This window comes from Dendropsophus ebraccatus, chromosome 4 (assembly GCF_027789765.1).
Source record: "Dendropsophus ebraccatus isolate aDenEbr1 chromosome 4, aDenEbr1.pat, whole genome shotgun sequence".
Lineage (NCBI taxonomy): Eukaryota > Metazoa > Chordata > Amphibia > Anura > Hylidae > Dendropsophus > Dendropsophus ebraccatus.
The window spans coordinates 9,640,641-9,661,777 of record NC_091457.1 but is presented as its reverse complement, the minus strand read 5'-3'; the positions used below and the strand labels follow the sequence as shown (position 1 = coordinate 9,661,777).

At 46.4% G+C, this 21,137-nt stretch overlaps 2 protein-coding genes across 2 annotated transcripts in view; both read right to left on the bottom strand.

Moving 5' to 3' along the window:
- The window catches only part of LOC138789193 (uncharacterized), a 159,516-nt gene that overhangs the window by 30,326 nt on the left and 108,053 nt on the right, over positions 1-21,137 (bottom strand). The gene's annotated exons all lie outside the window — the stretch shown is intronic.
- Positions 11,445-21,137, bottom strand: part of LOC138787851 (uncharacterized) — a 30,159-nt gene continuing 20,466 nt past the window's right edge. Inside the window, exons 5-8 of the mRNA XM_069965112.1 lie at positions 19,507-19,854; positions 15,408-15,749; positions 14,805-14,882; positions 11,445-12,157 (exon numbers count right to left, since the gene is read on the bottom strand). Of these exons, the coding sequence (XP_069821213.1) occupies positions 11,760-12,157; positions 14,805-14,882; positions 15,408-15,749; positions 19,507-19,854 (1,166 nt within the window). The 3' untranslated portion in view covers positions 11,445-11,759. The remainder of the gene's footprint in view (positions 12,158-14,804; positions 14,883-15,407; positions 15,750-19,506; positions 19,855-21,137) is intronic.

Sequence of the window (21,137 nt, the reverse complement as noted above, 5' to 3'; positions counted from 1 at the left end):
TTCGGCAGGTGATGCAGCTATTCTCCTAAAAATAACTTTTAATCCTACAGCGCTGTGTCTAAAGGCCGGGGCTTACATTTTTATATGCATTAATCTGGCACACCCCTCTGTCCTTCTTCCCCACCCTCCTCATCATTAGGAATGCTCCAGGCAGATTGCTTCCTATTCCCCACCTGTGTGTATAATGAACATGGGCTGGATCGTTAAGACACCTGTGCAAAGTTTAAACAGCAGTAAATGTTCCTGGATCATTTCTAATGATGAGGAGGGTGGGGAGGAGGGAAGGAGAGGTGGTGCCAGCCTAATGCATATACAAATGTAAGCCCCGGCCGTTAAACACAGCGCTGCAGGATTAAAAGTTGTTTTTATGACAATAACTGCATCCCCTGCCGAACGGACCCCAGGACAGATCTTGGATTAAAAGCAGATATCTGAAGGTACAAGTGGTTTGTGGGGGTCAGATTGTGGGTACAGAGTCGCTTTAAATTATATATCAGAAAAAAATTTAAATTTTTCTTTTAGACTAATATGATATTAATAAAAACTAGACACCCAAAAAATGACACCCCAACCAGCCCTGTAGGTGGAAAAATAAAAGTGCTATGGCTCTTAAAAGGCGAGGAGGAACATTGCACTAATTTGACACAGACATCCGGGCATCAATGGGCTCGGTCATGATGGGGTCAAATAAAAATGTTTAGATTGTTTTGTTTTTGTTTTTTTTATAAATATTAAAATTGTATAATAAAGTAGTTTCTAAATAAAGAGGCATATAATAAACATCTATAGTTTAAAAACTGCAAGCTTTATTATACACGACATAGCAATATAGAAGCTCATTCATTTACATTTTACATATCATTTTACAATAGTCACCAGTAGTAAACACATCAGCATAAGAGAGAACAGAGTTTATAGATTTTACCTATAATTTATACCAATTACCTTATAGTTATTAACATACAATGTAAATTTGTTCTGTTCACTATAGTTTTGTACATTTTATTTTATAGCATAAAAATCACATGACACGTCTTGCAGGTCACTACTCTCAGAGTAATTCCTGTTAGCTACAGCTGATGTATACAAGCTGTATCCTAGGAGCAGACAATAGATATAGCATACCTAGCACAAAGCACTCAGGGAGCAGACAATAGGTATAGCAGGGGCGGGCTGGGCCGGGGGGCAAGGGGGGACCTGCCCCCTGGGCCGGTCTTCCCCACCAATGAGTGGGCCGCCGCGCTATTCCCTCAGTCTCTTCCGGGCCGCCTGATCCCCCCCTAGGAGCCGCAGACGTGCCGCGCGCAGGCACCTACATCAGACGGTGATGTCCCAGTGGTGATGTCACTTCCCTGACGCGCCGCTGAGGACCTGAGAGCGGAGAGAGGAGCCGCCGTGCTGCAGCAGCAGGGAGAAGCTGCTGCAGACTGAAGATCCGGCCCAAGGAGAGGTGAGTTGTTTTTCTTTTTTTTTAAACCCCTTCACATGAGGCCATCCGGGTGGGGGGGGGGGGGGGCTATTCTATAAAGGAGAATGCACAGGGGGGCTATTCTATAAGGGAGGATGCACAGGGGGGGCTATTCTATAAGGGAGGATGCACGGGGGGGGGGCTATTCTATAAGGGACAATGCATGGGGGGCTATTCTATGAGGGGGGATTCTTAGGGGGGGTGTACAGGGGGGCTATTCTTTTAGGGGAGATGCACAGGGGGGGCTATTCTATGGGGAGATGCAGGGGGTCTATTCTTTTAGGGGGGGTGCACAGGGGGCTATTCTATATGGGGAGATGCAGGGGGGGCTATTCTTTTAGGGGGGATGAACAGGGGGGCTATTCTATAAGGGAGGATGCACAGGGGGGCTATTCTATAAGGGGGGATGCACAGGGGGGCTATTCTATAAGGGAGAATGTACACGGGGGCTATTCTATAAGAGAGAATGCACAGGGGGGCTATTCTATAACGGGGGATCCATAGGGGGGCTATTCTATATGGGGGGGATGCACAGAGGGGCTATTCTATAAGGGGGGATGCACAGGGGGGCTATTCTATATGGGGGATGCACAGGGGGGCTATTCTATAAGGGAGAATGAACAGGGGGGCTATTCTATAAGGGAGAATGCACAGGGGGGGGGGCTATTCTATAAGGGGGGATGCACAGGGGGGGCTATTCTATATGGGGAGATGCAGTAAAGGGGGCTATTCTAAAAGGGGGATGCACAAGGGGGCTATTCTATAAGGGGGATGCACAGGGGGGGCTATTCTATATGGGGAGATGCAGTAAAGGGGGCTATTCTATAAGGGGGATGCACAAGGGGGCTATTCTATAAGGGGGATGCACAGGGGGGCTATTCTATAAGGGGGGATGCACAGGGGGGCTATTCTATAAGGGGGATGCACAGGGGGGGCTATTCTATATGGGGTGATGCACTGGGTGGCTATTCTAAAAGGGCGGATGCACAGGGGGCTATTCTATAAGGGGAGATGCAGGGGGGGGCTATTCTTTTAGGGGGGATGAACAGGGGGGCTATTCTATAAGGGAGGATGAACAGGGGGGCTATTCTATAAGGGGGATGCACAGGGGGGCTATTCTATAAGGGAGAATGCACAGGGGGGCTATTCTATAAGGGGGGATGCACAGGGGGGCTATTCTATAAGGGAGAATGCACAGGGGGGCTATTCTATAAGGGAGGATGCACAGGGGGGGGGCTATTCTATAAGGGAGGATGCACAGGGGGGCTATTCTATAAGGGGGATGCACAGGGGGGGCTATTCTATAAGGGGGATGCATAGGGGGCTATTCTATAAGGGAAAATGAACAGGGGGCATTCTATGAGGGGGGGATGCACAGGGGGGGGGCTATTCTATAAGGGAGAATGAACAGGGGGGGGGCTATTCTGTATAGGGGATGCACAGAGGGGCTATTCTATATGGAGAGATGTGCACGGGGGGGGGGGGGGGGGTATTTTATATGGAGGCATGTACAGCAGGGGGGCTATTCTATATGGAGAGATGTGCAGCGGGGGGGGGGGGGCTATTCTATATAAAGAGATGTGCAGCGGGGGGGGGCTATTCTATATGGGGGGATGTGCAGCGGGGGGGGGGGGGGGGGGGGCTATTCTATATGGAGGGATGTATAAATGAGGATGTTGCTGGAGCAAGAAGCCTAAAATGTCTGTCTGGCAGATCCCGTGGAGAGGAGTCATGGCCAGGGAAGCCTTCATGATGGCCGGAGCCAGATGGAGAAGAAAAAGAAAAGTGGACGTCTCTTCATGCAGAGAAGACGCCTACTGTGAGTCACTAAATGTAACTGCACTATAATAACTTATAAGGTCTTATAACTTATCAGGGGTGTCAAACTCCGTCCCTCCAGGTGTTGCAAAACTACAATTCCCGTCATGCTTTATCTGTACAGTCATGATAGATAGATAGATAGATAGATAGATAGATAAATAGATAGGAGATAGATAGATGGATAGATAGATAGATAGATAGATAGGAGATAGATAGATAGATAGATAGATAGATAGATAGATAGATAGATAGATAGGAGATAGATAGATAGATAGATAGATAGGAGATAGGGAGATAGATAGGAGATAGATAGATAGATAGATAGATAGATAGATAAGAGATAGATAGATAGATAGATAGATAGATAGGAGATAGATAGATAGATAGATAGATAGATAGATAGAGAGATAGGAGATAGATAGATAGATAGATAGATAGATAGAAGATAGATAGATAGATAGATAGATAGATAGGAGATAGATAGGAGATAGATAGATAGATAGATAGATAGATAGATAGATAGATAGATAGATAGATAGGAGATAGATAGATAGATGATAGATAGGAGATAGATATATAGATAGATAGATAGATAGATAGATAGATGATAGATAGGAGATAGATATATAGATAGATAGATAGGAGATAGATAGATAGATAGATAGATAGATAGATAGATAGATAGGAGATAGATAGATAGATAGATAGATAGGAGATAGATAGATAGATAGATAGATAGATGATAGATAGGAGATAGATATATAGATAGATAGATAGGAGATAGATAGATAGATAGATAGGAGATAGATAGATAGATAGATAGATAGATAGATAGATAGATAGATAGATAGATAGATAGGAGATAGATAGATAGATAGGAGATAGATAGATAGATAGATAGATAGGAGATAGATCAGTAGCGAAATTTGATGGGGGGCAGGGGGGGCGACCGCCCCCGGGCCCACTCTGGCAGGGGCCCACTCAGATCGCTAGTGATTTTTTACGCCGCCCGCCATCTTAAGTGCTGCCACAGCTCCCCCGGCTGCCGGCATCTTAATCTGATGCGTACGGCCTCAGCGCACCACTGCTGGTGCGTGCGCCGCCCTGGCCCGCCCACCTGCCAATCACATACCTCCCAACCGTCCCGGATTTCGCGGGACAGTCCCGTTTTCGGGGTTCTGTCCCGCGGTCCCGGAACGGCCCCCCGTGTCCCGCATTTTAAGTGGCCCCAGCGAAAAAAACAATAAATCAGTTACTCACCTGTCCTCCGGTCCCAGCAGCTCCTCTCCCGGCAGAGCGCGCACTCCCGTCATCCTCCGGGGCGGGCAGCGGGGGTACAGAGTCACTAACTGTACCGGAAGTGACCTGCTCATGAATCACTTCCGGCACAGTCAGTGTCTGTATATCCCGCTGCCTGCCCCGGAGGATGACGGGAGTGCGCGCTCTGCCGGGAGAGGAGCTGCTGGGACCGGAGGACAGGTGAGTTACTGGTTTATTGTTTTTGCCGCTGGTGCCACACTAATGGGGGGATTGGCTACTCTGTGGGGCGCTATATGGGGGATTGGCTACTATGTGGGGCACTATATGGAGGCATTAGCTACTATATGGGGGGCATTGGCTACTATGTGGGGCACTATATGGAGGCATTAGCTACTATATGGGGGGCATTGGCTACTATGTGGGGCACTATATGGAGGCATTAGCTACTATATGGGGGGCATTGGCTACTATGTGGGGCATATTTGGGGGATTGGCTACTATGTGGGGCATATATGGCGGCATTGTTTACTATGTGGGGCATATATGGGGGATTGGCTACTATGTGGGGCATATATGGGGGATTGGCTACTATGTGGGGCACTATATGGGGGATTGGCTACTATGTGGGGCATATATGGGGGCATTGGCTACTATGTGGGCACTATATGGGGGATTGGCTACTATGTGGGGCATATATGGGGGCATGGCTACTATGTGGGGCACTATATGGGGCATTGGATACTATGTGGGGCACTATATGGGGCATTGCTACTATGTGGGGCTCTATATGGGGGCATTGGATACTATGTGGGGCACTATATGGGGGATTGGCTACTATGTGGGGCACTATATGGGGGATTGGCTACTATATGGGGCACTATATGGGGGCATTGGCTACTATGTGGGGCTCTATATGGGGCATTGGCTACTATATGGGGCACTATATGGGGGCATTGGCTACTATGTGGGGCTCTATATGGGGCATTGGATACTATGTGGGGCACTATATGGGGCATTGGATACTATGTGGGGCACTATATGGGGGATTGGATACTATGTGGGGCACTATATGGGGGATTGGATTCTATGTGGGGCACTATGTGGGGGATTGGATACTATGTGGGGCACTATGTGGGGGATTGGATTCTATGTGGGGCACTATGTGGGGGATTGGATACTTTGTGGGGCACTATGTGGGGGATTGGATTCTATGTGGGGCACTATGTGAGGATTGGATACTATGTTGGTCACTATATGGGGGCATTGGATACTATGTGGGGCACTATGTGGGGGATTGGATACTATGTGGGGCACTATGTGGGGGATTGGATACTATGTGGGGCACTATATGGGGGCATTGGATACTATGTGTGGCACTATTGGGGGGATTGAATACTATGTGGGGCACTATAATGGGGGATTGGATACCATATAGGGCATTTTTGGCGGGATTGGATACTGTATAGGGCACTATTCAGTCAGCAGCATGTGGTGACTGTAGGGGAGTGGCTATGGAGGGTTGATATAGGGGCGTGGCTATGGAGGGTTGCTATGGGGGTGTGGCTATGGAGGGTCGCTATGGGGGCGTGGCTATTGGGACCGCGGCGCACATGTCCCTCTTTGCTCTTTGCAAAAGTTGGGAGGTATGCAATCACCTCTGGCGCCGCGCTGTTCCGTCTCCCGCGCTCGCACCAGGTCAGTGCCGGACGGCCGCCTAATGACTGCTGCAGCACACAGACAACCCAGCTGGTAAACAGGCCGACCTGGACATGTGGACGCAGGGGGAGCTGGACATGTGGACGCAGGGGGAGCTGGACATGTGGACCCAGGGGGAGCTGGACATGTGGACCCAGGGGGAGCTGGACATGTGGACGCAGGGGGAGCTGGACATGTGGACGCAGGGGGAGCTGGACATGTGGACGCAGGGGGAGCTGGACATGTGGACGCAGGGGGAGCTGGACATGTGGACGCAGGGGGAGCTGGACATGTGGACGCAGGGGGAGCTGGACATGTGGACGCAGGGGGAGCTGGACATGTGGACGCAGGGGGAGCTGGACATGTGGACGCAGGGGGAGCTGGACATGTGGACGCAGGGGGAGCTGGACATGTGGACGCAGGGGGAGCTGGACATGTGGACGCAGGGGGAGCTGGACATGTGGGAAACAGGGGGAGCTGGACATGTGGAACACTGGGGGAGCTGGACATGTGGCAAACAGGGGGAGCTGGACATGTGGAACACTGGGGGAGCTGGACATGTAGAAACAGGGGGAGCTGGACATGTGGACGCAGGGGGAGCTGGACATGTGGACGAAGGGGGAGCTGGACATGTGGACGCAGGGGGAGCTGGACATGTGGACACAGGGGGAGCTGGACATGTGGACACAGGGGGAGCTGGACATGTGGGAAACAGGGGGAGCTGGACATGTGGGAAACAGGGGGAGCTGGACATGTGGACGCAGGGGGAGCTGGACATGTGGACGCAGGGGGAGCTGGACATGTGGACGCAGGGGGAGCTGGACATGTGGACGCAGGGGGAGCTGGACATGTGGACGCAGGGGGAGCTGGACATGTGGACGCAGGGGGAGCTGGACATGTGGGAAACAGGGGGAGCTGGACATGTGGAACACTGGGGGAGCTGGACATGTGGGAAACAGGGGGAGCTGGACATGTGGAACACTGGGGGAGCTGGACATGTAGAAACAGGGGGAGCTGGACATGTGGACGCAGGGGGAGCTGGACATGTGGACGAAGGGGGAGCTGGACATGTGGACGCAGGGGGAGCTGGACATGTGGAAACAGAGGGAGCTGGACATGTGGAACACTGGGGGAGCTGGACATGTAGAAACAGGGGGAGCTGGACATGTAGAAACAGGGGGAGCTGGTAAACAGAGGGAGCTGGACATGTAGAAACAGGGGGAGCTGGACATGTAGAAACAGGGGGAGCTGGTAAACAGGGGGAGCTGGACATGTAGAAACAGGGGGAGCTGGTAAACAGGGGGAGCTGGTAGACAGAGGGAGCTGGACATGTAGAAACAGAGGGAGCTGGTAAACAGAGGGAGCTGGTAAACAGAGGGAGCTGGTAAACAGGGGAAGCTGGTAAACAGAGGGAGCTGGTAAACAGGGGGAGCTGATAAACAGAGGGAGCTGGTAAACAGAGGGAGCTGGTAAACCGAGGGAGCTGGTAAACAGGGGAAGCTGGTAAACAGAGGGAGCTGGTAAACAGGGGGAGCTGGTAAACAGGGGGAGCTGGTAAACAGGGGGAGCTGGTAAACAGAGGGAGCTGGTAAACAGAGGGAGCTGGTAAACAGGGGGAGCTGGTAAACAGGGGGAGCTGGTAAACAGAGGGAGCTGGTAAACAGGGGGAGCTGGTAAACAGGGGGAGCTGGTAAACAGGGGGAGCTGGTAAACAGAGGGAGCTGGTAAACAGGGGAAGCTGGTAAACAGAGGGAGCTGGACATGTAGAAACAGGGGGAGCTGGTAAACAGGGGGAGCTGGACATGTGGAAAACAGTGTGGGACATGTGGAAACAGGGGGAGCTGGACTCACAACCAAGCTGAAGCGGCCTCCAGTCATATATAGTGCACTGTCCACGGAGTTTTCTCATCCCAGGGGTTTTCTGATTTAACCCTACTTGGCCCAGTTCTCTCTGGCAGCTTCATAGAGGAGCTGGGGGCTGATCTAGAGATCCTGGGGGGAATGGGGGCAGAGGTCCGACCCCCCCAGTCTCTCACAGGATAAGGGACAAGTATGTTTAAATCAGAAAGCTGTGATTCGGATCACAGAGAGCAGGGTGCAGCAGCCTGAGCTCTATTGTAGTGGCTGCCCGAGTTAGCTAGTGATTGAGCCTGCGGTACCTCCCTGTGAGTGATGCACCTGTCTTAGGCAGAATGCAAATTATCTACCTCTATGGTATATGGGTCAGTCAGTGTATAGGGAAAATAATAGTCTTTGCATAATGGATTTAACTTTTTTTATGGTTTTAACTACAGATCTCAGGTCACCCTGTTATACTGCCCATACATCCATGACATTGGGATAGTGAGCGACTCCGATGAGAAGACACCCCTTGTAAGTCACTGTATTTATCTACACTGTAGTCACTTATATGGTGTGCAGTGCCTTTGTACCATTGGTATATACCTGTACGGTTTATGGGTCAGTGTATAGGGAAAATAATGTTTGTTTGTTTTTTTACAGTTTTAACTACAGATCTAAGGTGAACCTCTACTGCCCATACATCCATGACATTGGGATAGTGAGCGACTCCGATGAGAAGACACCCCTTGTAAGTCACTGTTTCATTTTATGTGTCTATATATGTAAATGTAGAAGCCTCTAACACTGCTCTTAATCTTAATTCACTCTGAGTAATGGAGCAGAATATACCCTTTATTATTTAGAAAGCATTGTTGTCAAGTGAGGTTCCCTTTGGGTAACATAATCGGTTGGGGGCCCACTCAGACTTGCTCGCCCCCCCTAGGCTGAACCCCTAGCTACGCCCCTGAGATAGATAGTAGGAAGTGGCTATCTAGCAGCTCATTATGTATCTTCGATTACACATGAGATCACAACCATCTGACACATTTTAATAATGAGAACCTTCTATGGGGATGATCCTGGTATTTGTACAGTGGATGTTAGTTAGTAATGGCGGCGGTGGTGGTGGTGAAGGGGTTGTGATATTTGTTTCCTTTATACTGGTATTATTGGTCTGGGTATACTGGATCTCAGTTATGGTGTGGTGGTATTAGTTAGTATAGGGTGGTAATGGTTGTGGTCACAGTGATAATATTGGTTTCTTATATACTGGTGTATTGGATTTGGTCAGTAACAGTATATTTCTTCTATCCCCTATTAGTTCTGTTCTGGGGTCTCATGCACATACTGAGCCTCCACAGAACTATGTATTCTGATCTCCCACAAAGCCTCCAGTACACAATACACCAAGAATCCTCCAAGTACAACAGCTGCAAACACTACAACTCCCAGCATTTACTGACAGTCTGCAGCCCTCAGGATATGCTGGGAGTTGTAGTACATCCTCTGATAACAGCTGGTGCTGTAGAGATTCAGGGCTGATGGTTGTAACATGAGAAGAGAACCAGAAGGGCAATGTAAATGATTACAGCACTGATAACAGGGTCACCAGGTACACAGCATGGTACCTTAACCCGGGTGCATTCACACAGACAGATTTAGCTGACAGATTTTTGAAGCCAAAGCCAGGAATGGAGTTGAAAAGAGGAGAAATCTCAGTTTTTCCTTTATTACCTGTTCTCTGCTTATAGTCTGTTCCTGGCTTTGGCTTCAAACATCTGTCAGATAAATCTCTGTGTGTAAAGGCACCCTAAGGTACTATGCTGTGAACCTGAGCTAGGTTCCCTTTAATCCAATAGATATATATCCTGGGATAGCTCTCATTACATACTATATAGCATGTGAGAGACCACTAGGTAAAGAAGTACTCAGGGGCTTGAGACATTTCATCCGGAGGTGAGACAATTACAAGGGCTTTTCGTGGCTGGGAACACTGGCCACAATACTATAATTCTGTGGCGCATGTGGTATCTTATTTTCCCGCACTTATTTGGGGAGGGTAATACCAGGTAAGGGCCAGAGTGGTCCTTGAAGGATGGGCCGCTAGCCTGCCAGTCAAGGGCCAGTGCCGTGTGCTTGCCCCCCAGGCTAAAATCTGCCAGCCAGCCCCTGAGGTATAGTATACCTAACACACAGCACTCAGGGAGCAGACAATAGATATAGTATACCTAACACACAGCACTCAGGGAGCAGACAATAGATATAGTATACCTAACACACAGCACTCAGGGAGCAGACAATAGGTATAGTATACCTAACACACAGCACTCAGGGAGCAGACAATAAGTATAACAAACCTAACACACAGCACTCAGGGAGCAGACAATACATATAGTATACCTAACACACAGCACTCAGGGAGCAGACTATAGATATATCATACCTGACATACAGCACTCAGAGAGCAGACAATAGATATAGTATACCTAACACACAGCACTCAGGGAGCAGACAATAGATATAGTATACCTAACACACAGCACTCAGGGAGCAGACAATAGATATAGTATACCTAACACACAGCACTCAGGGAGCAGACTATAGATATAGTATACCTAACACACAGCACTCAGGGAGCAGACTATAGATATAGTATACCTAACACACAGCACTCAGGGAGCAGACAATACATATAGTATACCTAACACACAGCACTCAGGGAGCAGACAATAGATATAGTATACCTAACACACAGCACTCAGGGAGCAGACTATAGATATAGTATACCTAACACACAGCACTCAGGGAGCAGACAATACATATAGTATACCTAACACACAGCACTCAGGGAGCAGACTATAGATATAGTATACCTAACTCACAGCACTCAGGGAGCAGACAATACATATAGTATACCTAACACACAGCACTCAGGGAGCAGACTATAGATATAGTATACCTAACTCACAGCACTCAGGGAGCAGACTATAGATATAGTATACCTAACACACAGCACTCAGGGAGCAGACTATAGATATAGTATACCTAACACACAGCACTCAGGGAGCAGACAATAGATATAGTACAGGCAAGTCGTTCAAGAATCTAGTATGTCAGAAAAGGAGAATATAGTTCAGAAGAAAAAAAAAAAACTGTAAACAAGATCTACGGACAATTTTGCTTAGACAATACATCCTGGAGAAAAAGAAGAAGGGAAAAAAAAAAAAAAATATATATATATATATATATATATATATATTTTTTTTTTTTATTTTTTTTATTTTTTTTATTTTTTTTTTATTTTATTTTATTTTTTTTTTATAAAAAAAAAATTGCAAAAAAATTGGTATTGTTGCATGTGGAATTGCCCGAACTATTAAGTTATAAAAAGCTATCAAAAAGTCACATATTGTATATGCAAATTTGGTGCTGAGAATACAGAGAACAAGATAAACATACCCCCCCCCCCCTTCCAAATGTGAAATAATTTTTTTTAAATTTCACATAAAAAAAATTATTTTCGGTTTTGACACGTTTTATGGAAAACTCAAGGGTATAATTTGTACTGCAAAGAAAATAAGCCTCATATAATTTTGTACATGGAAAAGAAAACTGCTATATAATAATAATAATAGTATTATTATTATTATTATTATTATTATTATTATTGAGATCAGTAGTAAGATTCATTTTTTCCTGTCACCTTCATCCTCAACTTTTTAACAATCGGAGATGTCAGAGCTTTATGGTGAACTTCCAGCATCAGTTTAGCTCCATCATGTACATGTATATCTGGTATTATATATATATAGCAGGTACAGAGGAAAGCGCCGTTTATAGACGGTGATATAACAGGGAGCAAGGTCAGGGGGTGATGTAATAACGGATATTCTTCATCATTTTCGTTCCTTCGGGGGGGCCAAGTGTCTGCTAGAGTCTCCTCATTGTCTCTTATTAGATATAAGTTGATCTCAATATCGCTTGGTCTGAAGTTCACTATGTGACATGTCAGGGTCGTCTGTTTCCCATGGATCAGCTCCGGTGCAGCGATATCCAAAACCTTAGGTGGAGCTGTCAGAATCAGAATATATGGAGGCTATTAGAATGTTACATATATCCAGATGCTTAGACATTTAGACATTCAGAAAAGCATTCAGTCCACAGTTGGCAACCAGCCTGGTAAGACCTTAGTACGGGCCCGCTCCTTTCTCCCTCACATTACCTCTCCCTCTGGCGAGAATCTTTCCTTAACCTCCCATATAGCAGATACTTTCCGCTCTTAGCCTTTAAGGACTTCCTTCCCATCCTTCTGACCTTTCCTCTACCATTGCCTCTTATATCAAAGATTCAGGTCTCCCAACCCTCCCTTCTCACTGGAACTACCATCACCTCCACAGAGTGGGACTGTGCAATTAAAACATTCCCCTCCGGAAAGGACTGGATGGCCTGACCCTGCCCTATTACAAAACGTTCTCTTCCCTCCTCCGAGATCACTTCCTCGTGGTATTTATCTCCTTATCTAGTGACCAGGTGCTCCCTTGGGACTCACTCCATGACCACATTACAGTGATACCTAAGGAGGGAACAGATTTCTCGTTATGTCAGAACCAACGACCAATCTCTCTACTAAATCTTGACCTTAAACTATTTGCCAAGATTTTAGCTTCCCATTTGACCCCCTGCTCCAGGATGTCATTCACCATGATCAAGTGGGCTTCATTCTTACCCATGAAGCAAGGGATAATACAATCCGGGCAATTAATTTCAATCACCATGTCCCTGGCTCCTCTCTTCTGGCCATGCTGCTCTCTACTGACACCAAAAAGGCATTTGACCGAACCATTCCTCACCTCCTCACTTCGCCACTTAGGTTTTGGCCCACATATGTTGGCTTTGATCAGTTCTCTATATTCTCACCCTTCTGCCCAAGTCTAGATCAATTGTCTACTTTCCATGCCATTCTCCATCTACAATGGTACCTAATGGTGTTGCCAATTATAGCCCCCTTCGTTACCCTTACTCTCTAGCCCTTTTTATGCCACAATCATCTTAACCCTGGTATCTCTGGTGTCTCTCTAGGTGGCCACGTTCACAAGGTTGCGGCATACGTTGACAAGCTTCCCTTTTTCCTCACCGATCCTTCCACCTCCCTTCCTAACTTCTGAACTTGCAAAATACCATTCCCTGGCCAATTATAAGATTAGCCAAAAGTCAGAAACCCTGAACATATCCTTACCCCCGGCCCTTGCCCAAACTCTCGCAGACTCTTTTCCATTCCAATGGACGCAGTCCTCCCTAACCTCCCCAATCTCAGAGTTCAGCTTACTGCCAACATTGCTACTTGGTTCAAGACAAATTATCCCCCCCCTGAAAAAATCACAGAGAGCTTACAGAGGTGACACAGGGGTACATTCACCTGGCTTGGCCGATGTTCTACTCTACTTATTCTGGTCTCTTCCAATCAGTATATCCTCGTGCTACTTCTGGTAACTCTGCCCCCTACTCACAAAATTTATGTGAGCTCATAAATCGCCCTGTTTAGCCAAAGACCCGGGGTGAGGGGGGGCACCTCTCTATAGTATTAAGCTGGCATAGACATGCCCCTACTAAACTATGGGTGAACATTGGGTCCGCCCTCTAACCCATCTCCTTTCTAGCTGCCACCTGGCTACCCTCCTAAGCTCACTTAGTGACCTTTCATACCACCTTTGGCCCTACCCTAAAAATTGGCCACAATCCTGCGAAATCTCGCTTTTCTGACTGGTTTGAAGTACCTTATGTTCCACATGTGGCCCAAGACGAGTAATTTCAGAGCCAAGACCTTTCTTCATACGTCGTCTTGGCTTTCCCTTTCCTCTCTCGAAGAGCTCAGGCCAATGCCCATTGGGATTCTGGAAAGCCTTACAGCTGCACCATAACCTCCTTTCTTTGCCTTATCCCTCTATCTTTTGAAACGCTCTGTTTGGACTGTAGCCCTCTCTGCCACTCCCTTTTCCTTCTTTATACCAAGCTGGGGTCCCTGTCGGAGCAATCATTCCTGGCTGCTTGGCTTCTCTCTTTCTGCAGCACAGTTTTTTTGCGTATTTCAATTTACCCACTCTTCCTCAATCTCTTCACATATGCAAGAAAGGGGGGGGGGGGTACAAGGTGCTATCTCGGTAGTACTTGGTCCCTACGCACATCCATAGGATTTTTTTTGATGCCTCGCCGAGGTGCTAAAGGAACTGTGGTGAAGGGGGCACCCTACTGAACACGTTCTAGAGCTGCCTCAAACTATCTTTCTTCTGGAAGGAGGTATGGCTCTTATTGGATTCATTCACCCCAACATACTTCCTCCTGCACATCTCTGATATCCCCCTAAAGACTTATTGTCACTCTGTGTTACGCCATCTGGTCAACACTTCCAGATTCTGTATTCCGGCTCTCTGGAGAAAACCTAACCCTCTGTCCATCTCCAGTTGGCTGTGTAGAGTCCAGGACATCAGGCAAATGGAGGATCTCACAGCTCAGCTTGACGACCATTCATTCTCAGTTCACCTAACCCACCAAATATAAAACCCTCTTGGCTCAGTGAGTGGTACATACACAGATAAGTGGCAGAGTCAGGGGATGACCACAGCGACCTACCGGGAGTATGTCACCAACAGATAAAATATATATATATATATATATATATATATACATACATACATACCTGTACCTTATATACAGCACTTACCTTTCCTAATATGACTGAAGTAATATAGCAGCAGAAGAAGGATCCCGAGTACAGCCCCAGTTATTAGAACAGTGTTGTCTGTTATAAGAATATGAGAACATATTTAACCACAACTCAAGGCAAGTGAATAGAACACATTGGTGGGGGTCCATGTATTGATTGATAGACTGAGGCCTTTTTACTGTATATGGGTATATGCACAGGGAATTTTTGCCCTCTCCACCAGCTCCATAGGCTGTCCGCCCAAAGAATTGACATGACAATTCTTTGGGCAGATAGCGGAATCTGCCCAAGCATATAATGGAGCCGGTGGAGAGAGCAGCGGGAGCGCATGGGGACTAGAGGCGGATTCAGCACAGAGTTTTCGGCGACAATTACTCCATGTGGATATACCCTAAGGACCAGTTCACACAGAGTAAAATCGAGCGGAGCGACAGAAGCAGAGGCTTCTGTGTGAACTGGCCCACAATACATATTCTCAGCGGTTGTACATAACAGAATAATGATTTTGACTACACCCAATGATGAGACCCCAGCAGATAATCTTCGAGAAGCTGTAGACAACATGAACGTTGCTATATGACAGATTGTAAAAATATATACCTGCTAAAGGGTGCACCGATATTGTAAGATTACAGGTAAGAGCATCATCTTTCAGCGTCCTGTGGGTGATCACACAAGAATATACATCTCCATCCTCCTCCGTGCTCATAGGTCTCACAGACAGCAGACTCTTCATATTGTAGGTTCCATCATAGTTCTGTATTGGTATACTTATGTAGGTCCTATCATCCAATTTAAAATTTTTGGAGGAAACTTTACTGTACTTTATCCAACGTATAGTCACAGGTTCTGGATAGAAGGCACTCACGTGACAGGTAACAGATCTCTCAGTGTCTGGAGTCATCTCTAGGCTGGGGTCACTCACTGTACAGGTCGGTACGACTGAGGAGAAACAGACACACAGAAATAGGAACAGACATAACTTCACCCAGGAGAGCTGTGGATGTTGGTGGATCACTGGCGTAGAGTGAATCACTTTATGTCCACAGCTCTACTGGGTGAAGTTAAATCTGGCAGTCTGTTGTCAGGTTACATCAAGTGTTAACTGTGCCTGGCAGCAGAATAAGTGTCATTGTCAGTTATAGTTATTCCATTGCCAGACACGGTTTTAGAACAGGCCACCAGACGTAACCTGTCAGGTGACTCACTGGGTTAACTTCACACAAGAGAGCTGTGGACAAGGGTGTGCTGGCATGTAAATTGACAGGACAGAAGCAATTTCACAGCTTCACAGCTTACACTACTACCTTAAAATTGTTCCTCCATCTGTCCCTGATACTTCATCAACCTTCTATAACCTTCTCTAACCCTGCCTTGCCTCTAAATATCTAGCTAGTATAAATGTATGTGTTCAGTTCATTGTGCAAGAGAAAGTGTAATGGCACAGGGGGGTGCCTTGAAGCAAGGACTCATGGATAACCTCTTGCCCCCGCATTTTTGCTGTATTGTAATGTACAATGTGTGGATGCCATTTTGGACGAACTTTGGGGCGAACTGTCCAAAAATTTGCTTTGTTCCCAAATCACATTTTTGTAAAGTTTGGAGCAAATCTCGGTTCAGGAAGTTTGGTTCACTTATCTCTACTAATAACTAAAACAGATGTAACAGGCAATGGATGTGGACCTGCTTTGCGACCCAACCAGTTTCTTTTTTGGGGGGGGGACAAACTTGAGAGCTTAATTTAAGCAGCCCCTTTGGTTTTCACCATTTATCCCACTCCAGGGTGTGGAAGCTGCACTTAGCTGCAGGGGTTTAACAGGCTGCTACCTCAGAAGTGGTCCTGGTATTGATAGTGGCTGGTCCTGCGGACCAAGGGAAAATGGTGCATTACACCGAGGCATCAGGGTGGAGCACGTCCCGGTTTAGGCAACAATATGGCCATTATGGAATTTTTAGAGGCAGACAATATGTTCATGGCTGTATGGAGGGTCAGGCAGAGGAACAGTTAAGACGACAGGCCAAGGTCATACACAAAATGATAAATCCTATAGTCACTGAGCAGAGATTGACAGGGGACAGTGTTTTGGGTATGTGCAGTAGCCAGGGGTGCTTTGTGGAACTAGCAAGGGCAGGTGTTGCAGCACTGCTGAGGCAACTGTCACAGGAGTATATGCCCTCCTTGGGTCCCAGACACACATGCCCGTTAAAGTTGCCGTCCCTGTAGTGTGGTGACGGTGACACTACACTACACGGGCAACTAATGGGTGGTTCTGCTAATGTATCGTCTGCAATGCACACTCAAGATAGCTGTTTTGGAGGGGAAGGTAGCCAACTAGCAGAGAGAGATGATGTGCACTTCAGGAGCTTCTGTCACTATCCCATTTTACAAAATACACCCCCTCTACCCTTCTACCTCCATCGCTACAGTACTCCCACCTCACCAGCAGCAATTTTAGGGGTTCCCCTTCTCACTATAATCCTGAGGAGCCTGGGGTCTTCCCCATATGCCACAGGACTGCTCCACGCACAGGGCCATCGTTCGTCTCAGGGACCGGAGCGGCCTTGCTGGAGATGGGGAGGTGACTGCACATTATTTCTTTCAGCCCCAACACTTCTAGAAAAAAGCACCCTGCCCAGACTTCTCCTTTAACACAGAAGGAACCTATTAGAGCACTCATTACTGAGCAAACCAAACTGGATTATGCTGCGTTTACACGGAACGATTATTGGCCTGATTGTAAGATTAATGATGTCGGAGTAAGGATTTTTTTCCCTAACGATCAGCGTTTAGATGGTACGATATATCGTACGGAAAATTCGTTTTGCGATCGCTTAAGCCTATCTCACACATTGGTTATATCGGCGAACGACTGTTTACACGGAAAGATCTGCAAATTTTTTGCAAACGACCAACAACGCTTTGAGAACATGTTGTAAGATCAAAATGAACGATTTCTCGTTCGTCGTTTGATTGTTCACTGTGTTTACACGTACGATTATCGTTCGAATTCGATCGTTATCGCGCAAATTCATACGATAATCATTACATGTAAACGCAGCATTAGAGTCTTCTGTGTATTACACAGTACCCACACTTCTGTCTTCATGCAATATTTATGAGTATTTGGTATGGTGCAAGTGCCTTCCTAAATATTCCGCAGTTAGTCTATACTGCTACTACAGCTCACCAATACAATACCTCTAAAGAAAAAAACAAAACACAGCTACTTTTACTTTCACTTTCTCTTCTGGCCATATCCAACATCGCCATCTAGTGGCCAAAGGCAATTACTGCCTTCACATAACCCACAGCAGCAATCTACAGGAATAGTATACAACCCTCATAACAGTGGTGCACATACAGCATGTGCAGCCGAGGGGCCCACCGCTGTAATGTTCAGCCTGATCACTGTAATGTACAGTGAGCGGGCTGACCAGAGGAGCAGCGTCCTGCACATAGAAAAGGAGAGTATTAAAGGACCTGGATCAAATGACCCTCAGGTCCTCAATATTACCATGTGGAGATCAGTCCCACTACAGAAAGGAAGAGGGGGTAGAATGAAAGCTGTAGGTGTTGTGTGTTTGTGGGTGTCAGTGTGTATATATGTACAGTATATGTCAGTGTGTGTGTGTGTGTCAGTAGTGTCTGTCACAGTGGTGTGTGTGTTTGTGTATTTTAGCAGTTCTCAAGTCGACAAAGATGTTCTGCAGCAGCTTCTATTAATGCTGTGTTCTTATAAGAGAACCCACCACTTAAAGAGAATGCTTCCCAGCTTATACTGTTTCTCATTCCAACAATCTGGTGACTGACAGATCTGCTTATTAAGATATAATTTAAAAAAATCTTTTACACAGTTTTGCACACTAATTCGATGGCAGTTATGTATAACTTAAAACTACAAGTCCAGGCAGTCATTATTAATGATACCCTGCCTAAATAATACCGTCCCACCACAACCATTAAAATTACCACCACAACCCATATAAACCCTTTAAAAGATTACAGTGCAGTTCTATCCAGTTACAGGGGGTGTCTTCCCTGATTGGAATCAACTAGAGATGATCGAGTATACTCATTCAAGCTCACTGCTCAAATAACATTGATAGTCTCCTCCCTGCCTGTTTGGGGGCTTTAATCAGTTTCAAGTCCCCAGCTGCTCAATTTATATTTAGGAGTGCCACCTTCTTTGTGTATATATATATATATATATATATATATATATATATATATACTTTTTACACAGTTTTGCACACAGTTTTGCACACTAATTAAGTGCCATTAACGTATAACTTAGAACTACAGGTCCAGGCAGAAACTATGAAAATTGTGCAAAACAAAGCTTCAGCACTCAGGAAAGGAAAAAACCCCTGTGGAGGAAACCTGTAGGGAAGCATGGTTGAAGGATTGTCCTTCCATTGGGCCATGAGGCTTAATGCCCAACTGCAACTAATCAAATGTAAAATAAAATCAATATTGTCATCACATATATCCAAAACAAAGGAGAAGACAGCACTTCCAAAAGATTTCAAGGTTACTAATTTGGAGCCCCCAGGTATAGCTGAGAGACTTTATTCAAAGTCTTACCCCAACAGTATCCAAGACCTACCCCAAGGGTCCAGTCCTTATATATACATGGCTGAATTCTACTGCGGTAGATATATGAGCTGAGATGCTGATTGTGTGTATAGCAGCACTTACCTGACACCTCCATAGTGACTTTACTTATTGCATTCTCAGGAGTGACAATCACAGCGCAGGTGTATTCTCCATCATCACTGGGATGAAGGTTATATATATACAGGCTGCCATCTCCTCCCGTAAGTCCACTTTCTGATATATGTGACTCAGGTCTGTTTTGGAAATGAATTCCACCATTGAACCAATATACTTGTCTTTCTCCTTCTGATGTTCTTAGAGTCCAGCGCACAGAAACCGTAGAGAGATCCAGAGGTGAAGCCTCATATCCATAGAAGAGACAAGGGAGGATTATATCATGACCCTGCAATTTCTCTATAGGGGAATCCATCCTGCGGATTTCTAATGTACCTGGAGGATAGAAAAAGTTACTGGCAGTGGAAGCAGAATAAGTAACATTAAGGCAGCCAGTGACCTGACCTCAGGGTCTCCTATATCTCCTTTATGTTTAGACCTCTGGGGATGAGACTGGACACCACTCAGGATGACAAGGGGAGTGAATTGATACAGGAAGATATACACTAGATTTATATTTCTCCCTCTATATTTCTCCACAAAATAACCAGTGATCGTCACAAGGAAGCTTAATCAGAGTAGCTCTGTAGAGGGTGTCGGGGATGATCTGCAGTCCTGCTCTTTGTGGCTATGGTTGACTGTGTCCACCATCTCACCATGACAATAATGCTCATCATGGTGCACCACCTCACAGTCAACCATCGTTTTTCCATTTTGTCATGGATTTAAAAGGTTAAAGGAGAAGTTCGTCTATTTTTAAAATCTGGCAGGAGTAGGGGGGAATTTGTCTAAAAGTGCAGGACAGTATCCTGAAGAAAAAGGAACTGATCCGGATAGAGCAAAGTTGCTAGAATCCTACGTACTCTATCTTGCAGCATGGGTGTCATCAGAGAACTCTGACCACTCTGCTCTTCCCAGGTAACAAGGTATGGCACTTGTGTCACCCTCTAGGACAGGTCGCCCGACACTGGTCGGCAATAGGTGGTGCAAAGACCAAAGGGTCAAAACACGGGCACAAGTGTTCTTTCTACTCTCAAGTATTCTACTTATTCTCCTTCTAAAGTTCCGGCAGAGCACAGTACTACTTTGGGTTGGGACAAAATCCTCCTCTCTACTTCCCTGAACCTCTTCTACCTCTCAGCACGCAACTCAGTCAGCACGGCTGTACTTCTCCTTGAGCTCTCAGCACAGGTCGTGTCACTAAAGATTAAAGTATATTATTATTATTAATATTATATTATCACTGTATTAAGCCTTCCTGCATTAAAGAAGAGTTTATTTATTTTAACTGGACTCAGTGGTTATTCGCTAAGCACCTACACAGCCAAGGGTCATCTTCCCTTTCTGTGGGTGGTGGTACCAATTGTCCGGGTGGGTCATAACTCCAATCCGGACCACCGTGATAAGCGCCCAAGGGACCCCCTCACACCCCGGCAGGTTACCAATCACGGGATAAAGGGTATAGCCAGCTGAAATAAAAGCAGGTGTGCCACCATACCTGTGTGCTTAAACGGCACTGGCGTCACAACAACCTATCATCTGAGTTATATTGCGACCAACCATCACAGAAGTGGCGTCACACATTACCATCTAGCAAGTGACCGGTCGAGCATACACCA